This window comes from Rhinoraja longicauda, chromosome 3, assembly GCF_053455715.1.
Source record: "Rhinoraja longicauda isolate Sanriku21f chromosome 3, sRhiLon1.1, whole genome shotgun sequence".
Lineage (NCBI taxonomy): Eukaryota > Metazoa > Chordata > Chondrichthyes > Rajiformes > Arhynchobatidae > Rhinoraja > Rhinoraja longicauda.
In genome coordinates this window covers 91122673-91144560 of record NC_135955.1, presented here as the reverse complement: position 1 = coordinate 91144560, position 21888 = coordinate 91122673, and the positions used below count along the sequence as shown (strand labels likewise).

The 21888-nt window shown below is 50.8% G+C and overlaps 1 protein-coding gene across 2 annotated transcripts in view; it reads left to right on the top strand.

Moving 5' to 3' along the window:
• Positions 1 to 21888, top strand: part of asb5b (ankyrin repeat and SOCS box containing 5b) — a 59385-nt gene that overhangs the window by 28485 nt on the left and 9012 nt on the right. Inside the window, exons 2-5 of one of the 2 annotated variants that reach the window (XM_078397078.1) lie at positions 6187 to 6256; positions 12285 to 12364; positions 15420 to 15527; positions 19573 to 19723. In XM_078397078.1, the coding sequence (XP_078253204.1) occupies positions 6187 to 6256; positions 12285 to 12364; positions 15420 to 15527; positions 19573 to 19723 (409 nt within the window). The remainder of the gene's footprint in view (positions 1 to 6186; positions 6257 to 12284; positions 12365 to 15419; positions 15528 to 19572; positions 19724 to 21888) is intronic. The other variant, XM_078397077.1, reaches the window with a different exon arrangement.

Sequence of the window (21888 nt, the reverse complement as noted above, 5' to 3'; positions counted from 1 at the left end):
CCATTTCACCTAAACCCCTCGCTCGGTCTGTCCGCCAAGGCCTGCTGAATCTCCTGCTCACCAACCATTTTAATTCCCCTTCCCATTCCCATAATGAAGGATGAGGGGGGACCTCATTGAAACTCACCGAATAGTGAGCGGCCTGGATAGAGTGGATGTGGAGAGGATGTTCCCACTATTGGGAGAGTCTAGGACCAGAGGGCACAGCCTCAGAATTAAAGGACGTTCCTTTAGAAAGATGAGAAGGAATTTCTTTATTCAGAGGGAGGTGAATCTGTGAGATTCATGGCCACAGACGGCTGTGGAGGTCAAGTCAGTGGATATTTTTAAGGCAGAGATAGATAGATTCTTGATTCTGAGATGTCCTCATTCTTTAGGGACCAGGGGTTCCCCTCTTCTATTGTAGATGAGGCTCTCACTAGGGTCTCCTCTATATCCCGCAACTCCACTCTTGCTCCCCCTCCCCCCATTCGTAACAAGGCCAGAGTCCCCCTTGTCCTCACCTTCCACCACAACAGCCAGCGCATGCAACATATAATCCTCCAACATTTTCGTCAACTACAACGGGATCCCACCACTGGCCACATCTTCCCATCTCCTCCCCTTTCCGCTTTCCACAGAGACTGTTCCCTCTGTAACTCCCTGGTCAACTTGTCCCTTCCCACCCAAACTACCCCCTCCCCAGGTACTCTCCACTGCAACCGCAGGAGATGCAACACCTGTCCCTAAGCGTCCTCCCTCAACTCCGTCCAAGGACCCAGTTTTTCCAGGTGAGGCAGAGGTTCACCTGCACCTCCTCCAACCTCATCTATTGTATCTGCTGTTCCAGGTGTGGACTCCTGTACATCGACGAGACCAAACGTAGACTGGGCGATGGTTTCGCTGAACACCTCCGCTCAGTCCGCCTAATCTCCCGGTTGCTAAACACTTCAACTCCCCCTCCCATTCCCACGCTGACCTTTCTGTCCTGGGCCTCCTCCATTGTCAGAGTGAGGCCCAGCACAAATTGGAGGAACAGCACCTCATATTTCGCTTAGGTAGTTTACACCCCAGTGGTATGAACATTGACTTCTCTAACTTCATAACCCTTACTTTCCCTCTCTCTCTCTCCATCCCTCCCCCCTTCCCAGTTCTCCCACCAGTCTGACTGTCCCCTGATTACATTTTATCGCTCCTACCTAACAGTGATCTACTCTACATTTTCCTTGAGCTGCATCTCTTTTGATGTCTCGTTTTCACACCTTACCCTTCCATATCTCTGTGTCTCCTTCTCAGTCTCAAGATGGGTCTCGACCCAAAACATTGCCCGTTCCTTCTATTGAGAGATGCTGCCTGTCCCGCTGAGATACACCAGCATTTTGTGTCTGTCTTTCTGTGCTGTACTGTACTGTGCTGTGCTGTACTGTACTGTACTGTGCTGTACTGTACTGTGCTGTGCTGTACTGTACTGTGCTGTACTGTACTGTGCTGTGCTGTGCTGTACTGTACTGTGCTGTGCTGTACTGTGCTGTGCTGTACTGTGCTGTACTGTGCTGTACTGTGCTGTGCTGTACTGTGCTGTACTGTGCTGTACTGTGCTGTACTGTGCTGTACTGTACTGTGCTGTACTGTGCTGTGCTGTACTGTGCTGTACTGTGCTGTACTGTGCTGTACTGTGCTGTACTGTGCTGTACTGTACTGTGCTGTGCTGTACTGTACTGTGCTGTACTGTACTGTGCTGTGCTGTACTGTGCTGTGCTGTACTGTGCTGTACTGTGCTGTACTGTGCTGTACTGTGCTGTGCTGTACTGTGCTGTACTGTGCTGTACTGTGCTGTACTGTGCTGTACTGTACTGTGCTGTGCTGTACTGTGCTGTACTGTACTGTACTGTGCTGTGCTGTGCTGTACTGTGCTGTACTGTGCTGTGCTGTACTGTACTGTGCTGTACTGTACTGTGCTGTACTGTGCTGTGCTGTACTGTACTGTGCTGTACTGTGCTGTACTGTACTGTACTGTGCTGTACTGTGCTGTACTGTACTGTGCTGTACTGTGCTGTGCTGTACTGTACTGTGCTGTACTGTACTGTGCTGTGCTGTACTGTACTGTACTGTGCTGTACTGTACTGTACTGTGCTGTGCTGTACTGTGCTGTGCTGTACTGTGCTGTACTGTGCTGTACTGTGCTGTGGTGTACTGTACTGTGCTGTACTGTGCTGTATTGTGCTGTACTGTGCTGTGGTTTACTGTACTGTACTGTGCTGTACTGTACTGTACTGTACTGTGCTGTGCTGTACTGTACTGTACTGTACTGTGCTGTGGTGTACTGTACTGTACTGTGCTGTGCTGTACTGTGCTGTACTGTGCTGTACTGTGCTGTACTGTACTGTACTGTACTGTACTGTGCTGTGCTGTACTGTACTGTGCTGTACTGTACTGTACTGTACTGTGCTGTGGTGTACTGTACTGTGCTGTACTGTGCTGTACTGTACTGTGCTGTACTGTGCTGTGGTTTACTGTACTGTACTGTGCTGTACTGTACTGTACTGTACTGTGCTGTGGTGTACTGTACTGTGCTTTGGTGTACTGTACTGTACTGTACTGTACTGTACTGTACTGTACTGTACTGTACTGTACTGTGCTGTGGTGTACTGTACTGTGGTGTACTGTACTGTGCTGTGCTGTGCTGTGCTGTGGTGTACTGTACTGTGCTGTGCTGTGCTGTGGTGTACTGTACTGTGCTGTGGTGTACTGTACTGTACTGTGCTGTGCTGTACTGTGCTTTGGTGTACTGTACTGTACTGTGCTGTACTGTACTGTACTGTACTGTGGTGTACTGTACTGTGCTGTACTGTGCTGTACTGTGCTGTACTGTGCTGTGCTGTGCTGTACTGTACTGTGCTGTGCTGTACTGTACTGTACTGTGCTGTGCTGTGCTGTGCTGTACTGTACTGTGCTGTGCTGTACTGTACTGTACTGTACTGTACTGTACTGTGGTGTACCGTACTGTACTGTGCTGTGGTGTACTGTACTGTGCTGTACTGTACTGTGGTGTACCGTACTGTACTGTGCTGTGGTGTACTGTACTGTGCTGTACTGTACTGTGGTGTACTGTACTGTACTGTACTGTACTGTGCTGTACTGTACTGTGCTGTACTGTACTGTGCTGTGGTGTACTGTACTGTGCTGTACTGTACTGTGGTGTACTGTACTGTACTGTACTGTGCTGTACTGTACTGTACTGTGGTGTACTGTGGTGTACTGTACTGTACTGTACTGTACTGTGCTGTACTGTGCTGTACTGTACTGTACTGTGGTGTACTGTGGTGTACTGTACTGTGCTGTGGTGTACTGTACTGTGCTGTACTGTACTGTGGTGTACTGTACTGTGCTGTACTGTACTGTACTGTACTGTGGTGTACTGTGGTGTACTGCACTGTGGTGTACTGTACTGTGGTGTACTGTACTGTGCTGTACTGTACTGTGCTGTGGTGTACTGTGGTGTACTGCACTGTGGTGTACTGTACTGTGCTGTACTGTGCTGTACTGTACTGTGGTGTACTGTACTGTGCTGTACTGTACTGTGGTGTGGTGTACTGTACTGTGGTGTACTGTGCTGTACTGTGCTGTGGTGTGGTGTACTGTACTGTACTGTGGTGTGTGTACTGTACTGTGCTCTGCTGTGTGCACTAATCTTTATGGATCGATGCATTTCTGCATGCCGGTTTAGTAGCCGGAGTTGTGGAAGTTCAAAGTTTATGTGTAATGGAGAAGGAGGCCTTGGCTGGGCCTCGGCCTTGGCTGGGCCAGTTTGAGGATCGGTGTTGCTCGAAGCGTGTACAGAGCTCGTGACATAGTATGGATCCCAGCTGCGACTCTTACAGCTGGTTTGAGGTGCTGTGGGGAGATGGAGATTTAGGTAGTGACTACAGGGGCCTGGGGGGGGGGGGGGGGGGGGGGTGGAGGGAGAGAGAGACATGCGTGGAAGTACTCGTGTGTGTATGTGTTTGCTGTGATATTGTTTTCCAAGGCCATGGGCGCAGCACGGTGAGATTGAGCTGTAAACCAAGGCTGGGTGAGGTCAGTTGTCCAAGTTTAGCACCAGAAGCTGACACGTCAGTGAAGGGCCTTGGAGCAATACCCGCTGGCCTGCCTGCAGCTTGCCTCCTAGGCAAGGCTGGTGTCTTCCCTGCTCCTCTCCCCCTGAAACTGCCCGCACAAGGCTGGCAAACTGGTGAGGCCACATTCAGACTATCATTTTCAGTTTTGGTCACCCTGTTATAGGAGAGATGTTGCTAAGCTGGAAAGGGCACAGAGAAGATTTACGAGGATGTTGGCAGGACTCGAGGGTCTGAGCTGCAGGGAGAGGTTGGACAGGCTAGGACTTTATTCCTTGGAGCACAGGAGGTGATCTTAGAGAGAGAGGTGCATAAGGTCTTTTGTCCAGACTATGGGAATGGAGAATCAGAGGTTCTGGTGAGGGAGGAAGGATTTAGTACAAACTTGAGGGGTCATTCTTTCATAGTGTGGTAGGTGTGTGGAACGAGCTGCCAGAGGAGGTAGTTGAGGCAGGGACTATCACAATGTGATAACATTTGGACAGGTACTTGGATAGGACAGGTTTAAACAATAGACAATAGGTGCAGGAGGAGGCCATTCAGCCCTTCGAGCCAGCACCACCATTACAATGTGATCATGGCTGATCATCCACAATCAGTATCCCGTTCCTGCCTTCTCCCCATACCCCCTGACTCCGCTATCCTTGAGCTCTATCTAGCTCTCTCTTGAATGCATTCAGAGATTTGGCCTCCACTGCCTTCTGAGGCAGAGAATTCCACAGATTCACAACTCTCTGAAAAGGTTTAAAGAGATATGGGCCAAATACAGGCAGGTGGGATTAGTGAAGATGGGACATGTTAGCTGGCGTGAGTAAGTTGGGCCGAAGGGTTTGTTTCCACGCTGTGTCACTCTATGACTGACTCTAGTAATGGCTACAGGGGCACGGTTGTGGTGGCCCTTGGAGAAGGTGAGGACGTTGCTTCATAACTTGCAACTCTCAACAAAAATTAATTGGAATTGCTTATTTAATGAACTTGTTATTTTTAATACTTTTGTTTCACTTTCGGACGTTTATTGATTACCATTGCACAACAACATAAGATATGACTTTATGCAAAGACATTAACTTTTGGTTTCTTAAATTAATTACAGCTTAATCTACAGTTAAGTGCCCATTATTGCTGGCATCTTAACTAATTGGTATTGCTAATAATTGGGATTTTTTTTCTGAAGAAGAGTCTTGATCCAAAACGTCACCTATCCATGTTCTCCACAGATGCTGCCTGACCCGCTGAGTTACTCCAGCACTTTGTGAAACGTCACCTATCCATGTTCTCCACAGATGCTGCCTGACCCGCTGAGTTACTCCAGCACTCTGTGTTCACTCCCTAATCCAATGGTTCTTTTACATCATGTGTACCAAGATTCAGTGGATGTTTTGCATACAGATCAGTAAGATTATTGCCGTACATATACAATCCCCGATTAAGTACGGAATGCGCAGAAACAGCGCACCGAGTCCATGTGCAAGAGGCAGCACGTTCTGGCACATGTACAAAGTGGCAGCTTGGCTGGACAGAGAGGACCATTGCAGCCGCCATCTCCTGTCACCCCTGCAACCTCTGGTCAACCTCCTCTGCACCCTCTCCACAACCCCCAACACTCTCATGTCATAAGGGATAGGAGTAGAATTAGGCCATTGGGCCCATTTAGTCTACTCCACCATTCAATCACGGCAGATCTATCTCTTCCTCCTAACCCCATTGTCCTGCCTTCTCCCCATAACCCCTGACACCCGCACTAATCAACAATCATTCTTCCTGGAGTGGGGACATCAGAACTGAATGCAACTTCAATGTGGCCGAGCCAGTCCTTTAAACCTGTGTTTAATGATACTTTCAAAGCATGTAGCCCCTATGGATTCAAGGGGTATGGGGAGAAGGCAGGAACGGGGTACTGATTGTGAATGATCAGCCATGATCACATTGAATGGCGGTGCTGGCTCGAAGGGCCGAATGGCCTCCTCCTGCACCTGTTGTCTATGTTTAGATGTTTCGCTGTGCGATGTGGTGATGCAGTGCTGGAGTGTGAGCAGGGAAGCGTGTGGGGATTCCCAATTGTTAATGTGTTCCTCTGTGAATGATCCCGTAGATGAACCAACTAGAGAGGCATCATGCTATGGTCTGCAATGCAACTGCGGTGGTCATGGATATTGATGCAGGTTGGTTATGTTGGACACTCGTTCATTATGTTATCTTGTACGTCAGCAAAGTTAAAGCAAACAGAGAGGGTACAATGGTGAAGGAATGGAGGTAGTTGTTGAGCAATAGTCAGTCAACAATATGTTGCAACAGTTATGTTGCTCAAACACTCATTGTAAATGGACTGCGGACATTGGCCAGATAAAAGATACGGTCTGAAGCAAGTCCGACTCAAAACGTCACCTATCCATGTTCTCCACAGATGCTGCCTGACCCGCTGAGTTACTCCAGCACTCTGTGAAACGTCACCTATCCATGTTCTCCACAGATGCTGCCTGGCCCACTGAGTTACTCCAGCACTCTGTGAAACGTCACCTATCCATGTTCTCTCGAGATTCTGCTTAACCCGCTGAGTTACTCCAGTACCTTGTGTATTTTTGTAAACCAGCATCTGCAGTTCCTTGTGTCTACATTTGGCAAAAGATGTTCTTGGATTTGTATGTGGGGGAGCAAAATACAACCTGGTGAATAAACTCAGCAGGCGAGGCAGCATCTGTGGAGGGAAATGGGAGTGCAAAACTAGTGGGCATAGGTTTAAGGTGAGGGGGAAAGATTTAACTGTAGTGAGTCCAAAACGAGCGTTATTATCAAAAGACTTTATTCTTCGTAAAAACCGTGACAAGGCGCTGGTACTTACTTTGGACACGCACTACTTAACTACTAATATAATCTAATCTCATCTCCCCCGTTTGGCGCCAGACACAACTATACCTCGTGCTCCCGCACCATGTGACCCGTTAGCCCAACCGAGGGTTTGAGACCCCCCCGCTAATCTGTATGTCCCTACATGACCCCCCCCCAGAACCCTCGAAACCGTACCTCACGGGTGCCCGGACCTCCCTCCCGGAACGCGTACGGAGTGGGGAAACCGATACCGCCAATGTGACGGGAGGCGGGGAGGTCGCCGCCGCTAGAGGCGATGGAGGGGCCACGGGAGCGGAGGGCGTAGGCGACGGAGAGCGCTTGATCGGGAATGGGGGCCCGGGCCCAACCATAGGCGGCGGGGGGCCGAGAGGTGGCAAACAGGGCGCCGCTGGCGGCACCAGGGGGGCGGCCATTGGCCGGCCCCTGCGCGGCCGCTGGGCCACCGACACAGGGAGGTCCTGGTCCAAATGGGCCGGCTTGAGCCGGGATACTGAAACGAGTTCCTGGCGATTACCCACCTGTAAGGTAAAAGTGACAGCCCCTCTCTTAAGTACCTGAAACGGGCCCTGATAAACCGGCTGAAGAAGGGGGTGGTGGGAATCTTTCCGCAGGAACACAAAATCACAGTCCCGCAAGTCCGACGGGACGTGGACCGCTGTGCTTCCGTGCCAGGAGGTCGGGACTGGAGCCAGAGAACCTACCCGTGCCCGGAGGGAACCCAACACCGACGTAACGGGCGGCGGCAAGGCGGGGGCGGAAGGGAGAAAGGGGGCGCATGACCCGAGCTGCTGCAGGCACGAACCGGTGATAAAAGTTCACCATGCCCACGAATTCCTGCAAACCCTTGATGGTAGTAGGGCGTGGAGAAGAGCGGACCGCTTCCACCTTAGCTGGCAAAGGGGTGGCTCCGGCCGATGTAACTCGGTGACCCAAAAAATCTACCACCGACAGGCCGAATTGGCATTTGGCCGGGTGCAGAATCAGGCCGTGGTCTTGCAGCCTCTGGAATATAGTGTGGAGGTGGACTAACTGCTCCTGGACCGAACGGCAAACCTCGACCCACACGGTCCATGAGACGCTGGAATGCCTGGGCCGCGTTTTTAAGGCCAAAAGGCATGCGCAACCACTCAAACAACCCGAACGGAGTAATGGTAGCCGTCTTTGGAATGTCCGGCGGGTGGACCGGGATCTGATGATATCCCCGCACTAAATCGATCTTTGAAAAAATTGTAGCCCCCTCCAGGCTAGATGAGAAGTCCTGTATGTGTGGAATCGGGTAGCGGTCCGGCCGTGTTGCCGCGTTAAGTCGTCAGAAATCCCCACATGGTCTCCACCCCCCAGATGCTTTGGAAACCATATGCAAGGGGGAGGCCCACGGATTACTTGAAGGCCGCACAATTCCCAGCCTCTCCAAGTTCAAGAACTCCTCTCGAGCCATGGCCAGCTTGTCGGGTGGGAGGGGCCGTGCCCGGGCAAAAACCGGCGGCCCCTCGGTCGGGATGAAATGCACCACCCCATGCATCTCGGAAGGTGCATCGAACTGCTGAACGAGGAGCTGCGGGAACTCCGCTAGGACCGCATCGAACTGACCGGGAGCCGTGATGGCCTGGATCGCTGAACTGGGTGGGGCGGCGCTTGGAGGGGCCGCAGGCCCCGTACTTCGGGGCCGTATGTCGGCCGAGGGCTGCAGACCCCTACCGCGGACGTCTACGACCAACGAAAACGCCCATAGGAAGTCTGCACCCAAAATGGCCTGGCCCACATCCGCCACGATGAAATCCCAACGGTAGGTCCTGGACTCGAAGGACAGGGACATGGCCCTTTTACCGTAAGTGCGGATGGCACTACCGTTCACTGCAATAAGGGGCGGCCCCTTCCCCCCCGCTTGGACTTCACAGCCGTAGGGAGGTACAATATTCACAACCGCTCCCATATCCACCAGAAACACGATCCCGGTACCTTGGTCCGTCGCGTAGAGGCGGCAATTACGGCCAATCGAAACTGCCTCTACATTCGATCGGCCCAGGCATTTCCCGGAAACGCACACGGGGCTCTGCAGCTTCGGGCTTCACCGCCCCACCGCCGATGGAAGAAACACCAGCCGCGCCTATTCGGCCGTGTTGCTTGAGCCCGCGACCAATAAACATGTTCCGCAGCCCCTTCTTGGCGGGCTGACTGCGAAATAGCGGCCGAGCCATCGCTCTCCCGGCCGCTCCACCGACTGTCGCTGGGCCTCGAGACCCGATTAACCGAGTCGTCTCGGGTGTGCCGCTCCCTGACGAGCGCGTCGGGTTTCTCGGCGAATGCTACCGGGTCTTCAAACAAGACGTCGGCCAACACTAACCTGACGTCCCGGGGTAGTTTCTCCCGAAATGCCGCTTCAAAAACCATGCACGGCTGATGGTCGCCCACCAAGGTCAGCATCTCGGTCATCAACTCCGACGGCAGCCGCTGCCCCAGCTCTGGCAAATGGAGGAGCTTCAGAGCCCGCTGGTTCTGGCTCCAGCCGAAAGTCCTCAGTAGGAGCCTCTTGAGCCCCACGTACTGCTCCGTTTGGGGTGGACTGGTCAGATATTGACTGACCCGTGCAGCCACCTCCGCCTGCAGACAGCTCACCAGGTAGTGGAACTTCTCCTGGTCGCTCTCCACCTTCTTAATATGGAACTGTGATTCCGCTTGCACGAACCACAGGTGCGGCTGATGGGCCCAGAACGGCGGTAGGTGAACCTCGCCCGCGCTCGCTCCCACCTGTGACATTCTGCGTGTTCGCTTCAGATCTTACGTTCGGGTCACCAATGTAGTGAGTCCAAAATGAGCGTTATTATCAAAAGACTTTATTCTTCGTAAAAACCGTGACAAGGCGCAACGCACTTACTTTGGACACACACTACTTAACTACTCATATAATCTAATCTCATCTCCCCAGTTTGGCGCCAGACACAACTATACCTCACGCTCCCGCAACACGTGACCCGTTAGCCCAACCGAGGGTTCGAGACCCCCCCGCTAATCCGTATGTCCCTACATAACGTGAATTAATGTGATTTAATCGGAGGGACAACATTTTTACACAGAGGATTCTGGGGGTATGGAACGGGCTGCCAGAGGAGGCAGTTCAGGCAGTGACTGTCACTACATTTAAAATACATTTGGACAGGTACAGGGAGAGGAAAGGATTAGAGGGATATGGGGCCAAATGTGGGACTAGCTTAGATGGGGTGTCTGGGTTGGCATGGGCAAGTTGGGCCGAAGGGCCTGTTTCCGTGCTGGATGATGCTCTGGTATAAACCAGCATTTCTTCTCCCCTCTCCCATCGGGCAAGAGGTACAGAAGTGTGAAAACGCACACCTCCAGATTCAGGGACAGTTTCTTCCCGGCTGTTATCAGGCAACTGAACCATCCTACCACAACCAGAGAGCAGTGCTGAACTACTATCTACCTCATTGGTGACCCTCGGACTATCTTAGATCGGACTTTGCTGGCTTTACCTTGCACTAAACGTTATTCCCTTATCATGTATCTGTACACTGTGGACGGCTCGATTGTAATCATGTGTTGTCTTTCCGCTGACTGGTTAGCACGCAACAAAAGCTTTTCACTGTACCTCGGTACATGTGACAATAAACTAAACTCAACTTGTATTTTCATGATTTGGACAAAGGGATTGAAGGCTTTGTGTCCAAATTTTCGGATGAAACGAAAATATGTGGAGGGGCAGGTAGTGTGGAGAAAGCAGGGACTCTGCAGAAGGAAGTGGACAGGTTGGGAGAGTGGGCAGAGAAGTGGCAGATGGAATATAGTGGAGCAAAGTGTGTGGTCATGCATTTTGGTTGTGGGAATAAAGGCGTAGACTATAGTCTATGAGTAGAGAATTCAGCAAAACGGAGGTGCAAAGGGACTTGGGAGCTGGTGCAGAATTCCCACAAAGTTAATCTGCAAGTTGAATCAGTAGTCAAGAAAGCATACTCAATGTTAGCATTTATTACAAGACTTATACTCAAAAATAGGGATGTAATGCTGAGGCTGTATAAGGCGCTGGTCAGGCCACATTTGGAATATTGTGAGCAGTTTTGGGCCCCATATCTGAGGAAGGATGTGCTGGCTCTGGAGAGGGTCCAGAGGAGGTTTACAAGAACGATCCCAGGAATGAGTGGGTTAACCTATGATGAGCGTTTGTGGGCACTGGGCCTGTACTCGCTGGAGTTTAGAAGGATGAGGGGGGACCTCATTGAAACGTACAGAATAGTGAGCGGCCTGGATAGAGTGGATGTGGAGAGGATGTTTCCACTGGTGGGAGAGTCTAGGACCAGAGGGCACAGCCTCAGAATTAAAGGACATTCTTTTAGGAAGGAGATGAGGAGGAATTTCTTTAGTCAGAGGGTGGTGAATCTGTGGAACTCTTTGCCACAGACGGCTGTGGAGGCCACAAGTCAGTGGATATATTTAAAGGAGAGATTGATAGATTGTTGATTAGTGCGGGTGTCAGGGGTTATGGGGATAGGAGGGAGAGATAGATCAGCCATGATTGGATGGCGGAGTAGACTTGATGGGCCGAATGGCCTAATTCTGCTCCGATCACTTATGATATGAACTGATGGGAATAACATTTAGTGCAAGATAAAGTCCAATTAAAGCTAGTTCAACTGTCTCCATGTGGATATGAGCTCAGGGCTACTCAAGTAGCTGAGAGGAGAGGTCAGCTGCTTGATGACAGCCTGTGGTAATAGGAACGATGATATGAAGCTGAGGAATGGCTGTGGGCAAGCATAGAGTCATGAAGTCAGACAGCGTGGAAACAGGCCCTTCGGCCCAATTTACCTGACATGTGTAGGAAAGAACTGCAGATGCTGGTTTACACTGAAGAAACACACAAAATGCTGGAGTAACTCAGCGGGGCAGGCAGCATCTCTGGGGAGAAGAAATGAGTGACGTTTTGGGTCGAGACCCTTCCTCAGACTGAAGAAGGGTCTCGATCCGAAACGTTACCCATCCCTTCTGTCCAGAGATGCTGCCTGTCCCGCTGAGTTACTCCAGCATTTTGTGTCTTACTTTCTTGCCCAACATTTTCTTGCTATTCTCCACTAGTCCCACCTGCCTGCGTCTGGCCCAGATCCCTCTAAACCTGTCACATCCATGAACCTGTCTAAGTGTTTCTTGAGCAATTAACAATGGAACAATAGGCTGCTGAGTGGGTTGGAGACCAGGAACAGTCTCACCGAGCCTCTCACAACTGCGGTTCCGGCAGCTTCAGTGTTGTGTTGTTTAACGTGGTTAGAACAGTCTCCACAGAACCTCGTGCCCACTCTGGCCAGCGATGGTGTTCACTATGTTCATGTTTTGCAGGTTCGTGGGCTGACCGTTCACCCCTACATGATGCAGCTAGTCAAGGTCGCCTGTTGTCCCTCAAAACCCTGCTCGCACAGGTCAGTGTATCCTGCCTTTTACTCATTGACTCCTGCATTTGTACACATCAATAGACAATAGGTGCAGGAGGAGGCCATTCAGCCCTTCGAGCAAGCACCTCCATTCAATGCGATCATGGCTGATCACTCTCAATCAGTACCCCGTTCCTGCCTTCTAACCATACCCCCTCACTCCGCTATCCTTAAGAGCTCTATCCAGCTCTCTCTTGAAAGCATCCAACGAACTGGCCTCCACTGCCTTCTGAGGCAGAGAATTCCACACCTTCACCACCCTCTGACTGAAAAAGTTCTTACTCATCTCCGTTCTAGATGGCCTACCCCTTATTCTTAAACTGTGGCCCCTTGTTCTGGACTCCCCCAACATTGGGAACATGTTTCCTGCCTCTAACGTGTCCAATCCCCTAATTATCTTATATGTTTCAATAAGATCCCCCCTCATCCTTCTAAATTCCAGTGTATACAAGCCCAATCGCTCCAGCCTTTCAACATACGACAGTCCCGCCATTCCGGGAATTAACCTAGTGAACCTACGCTGCACGCCCTCAATAGCAAGAATATCCTTCCTCAAATTTGGAGACCAAAACTGCACACAGTACTCCAGGTGCGGTCTCACCAGGGCCCGGTACAACTGTAGAAGGACCTCTTTGCTCCTATACTCAACTCCTCTTGTTACGAAGGCCAACATTCCATTGGCTTTCTTCACTGCCTGCTGTACCTGCATGCTTCCTTTCAGTGACTGATGCACTAGGACACCCAGATCTCGTTGAACATCCCCTCTTCCTAACTTGACACCATTCAGATAATAATCTGCCTTTCTATTCTTACTTCCAAAGTGAATAACCTCACACTTATCTACATTAAACTGCATCTGCCATGTATCCGCCCACTCACACAACCTGTCCAAGTCACCCTGCAGCCTTATTGCATCTTCCTCACAATTCACACTACCCCCCAGCTTAGTATCATCTGCAAATTTGCTAATGGTACTTTTAATCCCTTCATCTAAGTCATTAATGTATATCATAAATAGCTGGGGCCCCAGCACCGAACCTTGCGGTACCCCACTGGTCACTGCCTGCCATTCCGAATAGACAATAGGTGCAGGAGGAGGCCATCTGGCCCTTCGAGCAAGCACCGCCATTCAATGTGATCATGGCTGATCATTCTCAATCAGTACCTCGTTCCTGCCTTCTCCCCATATCCCCTGACTCCGCTATCCTTAAGAGCTCTATCTAGCTCTCTCTTGAAAGCATTCAGAGACTTGGCCTCCACTGCCTTCTGAGGCAGAGAATTCCACAGATTTACAACTCTGACTGAAAAAGCTTTTCCTCATCTCCGTTCTAAATGGCCTACCCCTTATTCTTAAACTGTGGCCCCTGGTTCTGGACTCCCCCAACATTGGGAACATGTTTCCTGCCTCTAACGTGTCCAACCCCTTAATAATCTTATATGTTTCTATAAGATCGCCTCTCATCCTTCTAAATTCCAGTGTATACAAGCCTAGTCACTCCAGTCTTTCAACATACGACAGTCCCGCCATTCCGGGAATTAACCTAGTAAACCTACGCTGCACGCCCTCAATAGCAAGAATATCCTTCCTCAAATTTGGAGACCAAAACTGCACACAGTACTCCAGGTGCGATCTCACTAGGGCCCTGTACAACTGCAGAAGGACCTCTTTGCTCCTATACTCAACTCCTCTTGTCATAAAGGCCAACATGCCATTAGCTTTCTTCACTGCCTGCTGAGCAATCGGGCTGGGCAATGTTTCGACCTACGTGTAATTTAGAGTTAGACAACTTGCCCACAGCTGCCAACTTGTCCCAGCTACACTAGTCCCACCTACCTGCGCTTGGTCCATATCCCTTCCAACCTGTCCTATCCATGTACCTGTCCAAATGTTTTATAAAGGTCATGATAATGCCTGCCTCAACGATCTCCTCCAAAAGCTGGTTCCATACACCCACCACCATCTGTGTAAAGTTATCTTCAACCCAAGCCCTGGGTGGATAACATGGAATGGGGCAAAGAGCAATGAGAGCTTGTGGCATCTTGGGAAACGGGAATGGCAATTGCAAGGCAGGGTCTTGCCCTGATGTTCCCAGCTCAAGCTCTTGCAGGACATTGTCTATTGTCAAGCTTAGAAATGGCTTTAGACTTGAGACTTTAGAGATACAGTGCGGAAACAGGCCCTTCAGCCCATTGAGTCTGTGCCGACCACAATCATCCCATACACTAGCCCTATCCTGCACAGTAGGGACAAGTTTACAGCTTACCAAAGCCAATTAACCTAAAACATGTACCTCTTTGGAATGTGGTCAAAAACCAGAGCACCCAGAGAAAACCCACGCTGTCACAGGGAGAACATACAAACTCCGATGGTCGGTGTGACCTTGATGGGCTGAAGGGCCTGTTTCCATGCTGTATCTATAAACTAAAACTCTCGTTTGTTTGTTTGTTTGTTTGTTCCTGAACTACAGCCAAAATAGTACACGATAGCGCGACAATGTTAGGCCCACCTTACTCACCGTCGTCCCTTTGGTGCCAATGGAAGAAGCTTCATTGAAATCAGTGTTATATTTTTTTAAGTCATTCACATTTTAAAGTTTAAATCTATCTCCTAGGGAGGGGGGGAGGAGGGAGGATAAGGGGGTTGAGGGGTATGGCGTGGGGGGAGAGGAGGGGGAGGGGAGAGGAGGTAGGGGGAGGGGAGAGGAGGGGGAGGGGAATTGGGGGAGAGGAGAGGTAGGGGAGGGGAGGGGGGGGAAGGGAGGGGGGGTGAGGGGGGGAGGAGAGGGTGATGCACCAATGCAGGAGAGGTTTGGGCCCAACGTGTTTACTTGGTCTAGTGTAAACTAAAGTAAACTGAACCTCTGTTGCAAGAGGATGGCACGATTCTTCCAAGACAGCCCTGTGCTGATCATGTGATGTGGTCAGTTTGTGGTCAGAGTTCTGAGACAGGAGGTCAAGTGACTATCAAACATGTTGACTGAATTAGCAATCTACGTGAGCATCCATGGTAACCACGTCCTTGCATCATCTTCCACACATCCAGGGTCACAGTGCCAACACGCTGACAATAGATCACGTCTCTCCTCTACATGAAGCATGTTTGGGCAACCATGTCGCGTGTGCCAAAGCCTTAATAGAAGCCGGCGCCGACGTAAGTAACAAGACGATGCATGTTAATTGTATGTTTGTTGAGACGTATAAAATGATAAAAGGACTGGACAAGCTAGATGCAGGAAAAATGTTCCCAATGTTGGGGGAGTCCAGAACCAGGGGCCACAGTCTAAGAATAAAGGGGAGGCCATTTAAAACTGAGGTGAGAAAAAAACTTTTTCACCCAGAGAGTTGTGAATTTGTGGAATTCTCTACCCCAGAGGGCAGTGGAGGCCAATTCACTGGATGAATTTAAGAGAGAGTTAGATAGAGCTCCAGGGGCTAGTGGAATCAAGGGGTATGGGGAGAAGGCAGGCACGGGTTACTGATTGTGGATGATCAGCCATGATCACAATGAATGGCGATGCTGGCTCGAAGGGCTGAATGGCCTCCTCCTGCACCTATTTTCTATGTTTCTATCTTGTCCGAATCTCTCCCACGTCTAAGAATGTTAAGAAACTGCTACGTTTCTACATGCTGAGAAACTGTGGTGAACAGCACTGTGGAGCAAGGATCTTGTCACAAAAAGCCATTTTGCTGACATAACACTATTAATAAAGCATATTAAATCAGGAGTTACTCAGCAGGTCAGGCAGCATCTCAGGAGAGAAGGAATGGGCAACGTTTCAGGTCGAGACCTTTATAACCATATAACACCATATAACAACTACAGCACGGAAACAGGCCCGTCCGGCCCTACCAGTCCACGCCGACCATTCTCCCTGACCTAGTCTCATCTACCTGCACTCAGACCATAACCCTCTAATCCCCTCTTATCCATATACCTATCCAATTTACTCTTAAATAATAAAATCGAGCCTGCCTCCACCACTTCCACCGGAAGCCCATTCCATACAGCCACCACCCTCTGAGTAAAGAAGTTACCCCTCATGTTACCCCTAAACCTTTGTCCCTCAATTCTGAAGCTATGTCCCCTTGTTGGAATCTTCCCCACTCTCAAAGGGAAAAGCCTACCCACGTCAACTCTGTCCGTCCCTCTCAAAATTTTTAAAACCTCTATCAAGTCCCCCCTCAACCTTCTACGCTCCAAAGAATAAAGACCCAACCTGTTCAACCTCTCTCTGTAGCCTAAGTGCTGAAACCCAGGCAACATTCTAGTAAATCTCCTCTGTACCCTCTCCATTTTGTCGACATCCTTCCTATAATTTGGCGACCAGAACTGCACACCATACTCCAGATTCGGCCTCACCAATGCCCTGTACAATTTCAACATTACATCCCAACTTCTATACTCGATGCTCTGATTTATAAAGGCAAGCATACCAAACGCCTTCTTCACCACCCTATCCACATGAGATTCCACCTTCAGGGAACAATGCACAGTTATTCCCAGATCCCTCTGTTCCACTGCATTCCTCAATTCCCTACCATTTACCCTGTACGTCCTATTTTGATTTGTCCTACCAAAATGCAGCACCTCACACTTATCAGCATTAAACTCCATCTGCCATCTTTCAGCCCACCCTTCCAAAAGGCCCAAGTCTCTCTGTAGACTTTGAAACACTACTTCTTATTAACTACACCACCTATCTTAGTATCATCTGCATATTTACTAATCCAATTTGCCACACCATCATCCAGATCATTAATGTAAATGACAAACAACAGTGGACCCAACACAGATCCTTGGGGTACTCCACTAGACACTGGCCTCCAACCTGACATACAATTGTCAACCGTTACCCTCTGGTATCTCCCATTCAGCCATTGTTGAATCCATCTTGCAACCTCACTATTAATACCCAACGATTTAACCTTCTTAATCAACCTTCCATGTGGAACCTTGTCAAATGCCTTACTGAAGTCCATATAGACAACATCCACAGCCTTGCCCGTATCAATTTCCCTGGTAACCTCTTCAAAAAATTCAAGAAGATTAGTCAAACATGACCTTCCAGGCACAAATCCATGTTGACTGTTTCTAATCAGGCCTTGTTTATCCAAATAATTATATATATTGTCCTTAAGTATCTTTTCCATTAATTTTCCCACCACAGACGTCAAACTAACAGGTCTATAATTGCTAGGTTTACTTTTAGAACCTTTTTTAAACAAAGGCACAACATGCGCAATGCGCCAATCTTCCGGCACCTTCTTCAGACTGAAGAAACGTCGCCCATTCCTTCTCTCCTGAGATGCTGCCTGACCTGCTGAGTTACTCCAGCATTTTGTGAATAAATACCTTCGATTTGTACCAGCATCTGCAGTTATTTTCTTAATCAGGAGTTTATGGATTCAGGATTCAGAAATCGGAGGTGCAAAGGGACTTGGGAGTTCTGATACAGGATTCACAAAAGGTTAATTTGCAAATTGAGTTGGTTATAAGAAGACAAATGCAATGCTGGCATTTATTTTGAGAGGGCAACAATATAAAAAACAGGAAAGTAATGCTGAGGTGCTGGTTCAGACCACATTTGGAATATTGTCAGCAGTTTTGGGCTCCATATCTGAGGAGGGATGTGTTGGTGTTGGAGAGACCATAAGACTTAGGAGCAGAATTAGGCCAATCAGTCCATTGAGTCTGTGTCTGAAGAAGGATCTTGACCCGAAACGTCACCCATTCCTTTTCTCCAGAGATGCTGTCTGACCTGCTGAGTTACTCCAGCACTCTGTGAAACGTTACCTATCCATGTTCTCCAGAATTGGGTAGCTGGGACATTGTTGGCCGATGTGGACGAATGGGGCCGAAGGGCCTGTCTCCATACTGTACCGCTCTATGACTCTATGGTTGGAACAAAAGGCAGAGAGTAGAATGTGTAGGAAGGAACTGCAGATGCTGATTTAAATCGAAGGCAGACACAAAATGCTGGAGTAATTCAGCGGGTCAGGCAGCATCTGTGGAGAACATGGATAGGTGACGTTTTGGGTCGAGACCCTTCTTCAGACTGAGAGTCAGGGGAAAGGGAGACTTGAGATATGGAAGGGTAGGGTGTGAAAACGACAGATCAAAGCAGACAATGGTTGTTCCTTCAGTTTGATTGGTAGATGTGACAATAAACTAATAGCTTACCCCAGCACTGTACTGGGGCAATGCACGATTATCGCCACACTACTGGGGCAATGCACGACTAACGCCACACTGTACTGGGGCAATGCACGATTAACGCCACACTACTGGGGCAATGCACGACTAACGCCACACTACTGGGGCAATGCACGACTAACGCCACACTACTGGGGCAATGCACGACTAACGCCACACTGTACTGGGGCAATGCACGATTAACGCCACACTGTACTGGGGCAATGCACGACTAACGCCACACTGTACTGGGGCAATGCACGACTAACGCCACACTGTACTGGGGCAATGCACGACTAACGCCACACTACTGGGGCAATGCACGACTAACGCCACACTACTGGGGCAATGCACGACTAACGCCACACTACTGGGGCAATGCACGACTAACGCCACACTACTGGGGCAATGCACGACTAACGCCACACTGTACTGGGGCAATGCACGACTAACGCCACACTACTGGGGCAATGCACGACTAACGCCACACTGTACTGGGGCAATGCACGACTAACGCCACACTACTGGGGCAATGCACGACTAACGCCACACTACTGGGGCAATGCACGACTAACGCCACACTACTGGGGCAATGCACGACTAACGCCACACTGTACTGGGGCAATGCACGACTAACGCCACACTGTACTGGGGCAATGCACGACTAACGCCACACTGTACTGGGGCAATGCACGACTAATGCCACACTACTGGGGCAATGCACGACTAACGCCACACTGTACCGGGGCAATGCACGACTAACGCCACACTGTACTGGGGCAATGCACGACTAACGCCACACTACTGGGGCAATGCACGACTAACGCCACACTGTACTGGGGCAATGCATGACTAACGCCACACTGTACTGGGGCAATGCACGACTAACGCCACACTGTACTGGGGCAATGCATGACTAACGCCACACTGTACTGGGGCAATGCACGACTAACGCCACACTACTGGGGCAATGCATGACTAACGCCACACTGTACTGTCGCAGGTGAACGCCCCCACCATTGACGGGGTGACGCCGCTGTTTAACGCGTGTACCGTCGGCAGTGCCAACTGTGCCGAGCTGGTGCTGCAGAACGGAGCCGACCTGCACTGCCACGACTGCTGGACATCGGCCATTCACGAGGCATCCAGCAAAGGTCAGTCTCTCCTCCCCTCCCCCCGAACACCCCTTCCCGGAATAACCCCCTCTCCCCCAAATACCCCCCTCCTTCCCCAAATACCCCCATCCTTCCCCAAATAACCCCTTCCCCAAATACCCCCCTCCTTCCCCAAATACCACCCTCCTTCCCCAAATACCACCCTCCTTCCCCAATACCCCCATCCTTCCCCAAATAACCCCTTCCCCAAATACCCCCCTCCTTCCCCAAATACCCCTCTCCTTCCCCAATACCCCCATCCTTCCCCAAATAACCCCTTCCCCATATACTCCCCTCCCCCAAATACCCCTCCTTCCCCAAATACCCCTCTCCCCCAGATAACCCCTCCTCCCCCACATACCCCCCATCTCCAGATACTTCACTCCAACCCCCATACCCCCCTCCCCAGATAACCCCCCTCCCCCAAATACCCCCTCCCCCAAATACCCCCTCTTTCCCAAATACCCCTCTTCCCCAAATACCCCCCTCTTCCCCAAATACTCCCCTCTTTCCCAAATACCCCCTCTTTCCCAAATACCCCCCTCTTTCCCAAATACCCCCCTCTTTCCCAAATTCCCCCCTCTTTCCCAAATACCCCCCTCTTTCCCAAATACCTCCCTCTTCCCCAAATACCCCCTCCCCAAATATCCCCCCTCCCCAAATACCCCCTCCCCCAAATACCCCCTCCCCCAAATACCCCCTCCCCCAAATACCCCCTCCCCCAAATACCCCCTCTCCCAAATACCCCCTCTTTCCCAAATACCCCCTCTTTCCCAAATACCCCCCTCTTTCCCAAATACCCCCCTCTTCCCCAAATACCCCCTTCCCCAAATACCCCTCTCCCCCAGATAACCCCTCCTCCCCCACATACCCCCTTCCCCAGAAACCCCCTCCCCCAAATACCCCCCATCTCCAGATACTTCACTCCAACCCCCATACCCCCCTCCCCAGATAACCCCCCTCCCCCAAATACCCCCTCCCCCAAATACCCCCTCTTTCCCAAATACCCCTCTTCCCCAAATACCCCCCTCTTCCCCAAATACTCCCCTCTTTCCCAAATACCCCCTCTTTCCCAAATACCCCCCTCTTTCCCAAATACCCCCCTCTTTCCCAAATTCCCCCCTCTTTCCCAAATACCCCCCTCTTTCCCAAATACCTCCCTCTTCCCCAAATACCCCCTCCCCAAATATCCCCCTCCCCAAATACCCCCTCCCCCAAATACCCCCTCCCCCAAATACCCCCTCTCCCAAATACCCCCTCTTTCCCAAATACCCCCTCTTTCCCAAATACCCCCCTCTTCCCCAAATACCCCCCTTCCCCAAATACCCCCCTTCCCCAAATACCCCTACCCCAAATACCCCGCTCTTCCCCAAATATCCCCCCTCCCCAGATAACCCCCTCCCCAGATAACCCCCCTCTCCCAAATACCACTCTCCTCCAAATACCCCCTCCCCCAGATACCCCCTCCCCTAAATACCCCCTCCCCAAATACCCCCTCCCCCAAATACCCCCTCCCCCAAATACCCCCTCTCCCAGATACCCCCCTCCCCCAAATACCCCCTCCCCAAAAAACCCCTCCCCAAATACCCCCTCCCCCAAATATCCCCCCTCTTCCCCAAATACCCCCCTCTTCCCCAAATATCCCCCTCCCCAAATACCCCCTCCCCCAAATACCCCCTCTTCCCCAAATATCCCCCCTCCCCCAAATACCCCCCCTTTTCCCCAAATATCCCCCCTCCCCAGATAATCCCCCTCGTCCTGGTCCTGTGTCTGGGTCTGTGTCTGGTCTTGTTCCTGGGTTTAGGTCTGGCTCTGGGTCTGGCTCTGGGTCTGGGTCTGGGTCTGGGTCTAGGTCTGGGTCTAGGTCTGGGTCTGGGTCTGGGTCTGGGTCTAGGTCTGGCTCTGGGTCTGGGTCTGGGTCTGGGTCTGGGTCTAGGTCTGGGTCTGGGTCTGGGTCTAGGTCTGGGTCTGGCTCTGGGTCTGGGTCTGGGTCTGGCTCTGGGTCTAGGTCTGGGTCTGAGTCTGGGTCTGGCTCTGGGTCTAGGTCTGGGTCTGGCTCTGGGTCTGGGTCTGGGTCTAGGTCTGGCTCTGGGTCTAGGTCTGGGTCTGGCTCTGGGTCTAGGTCTGGGTCTGGCTCTGGGTCTAGGTCTGGGTCTGGGTCTAGG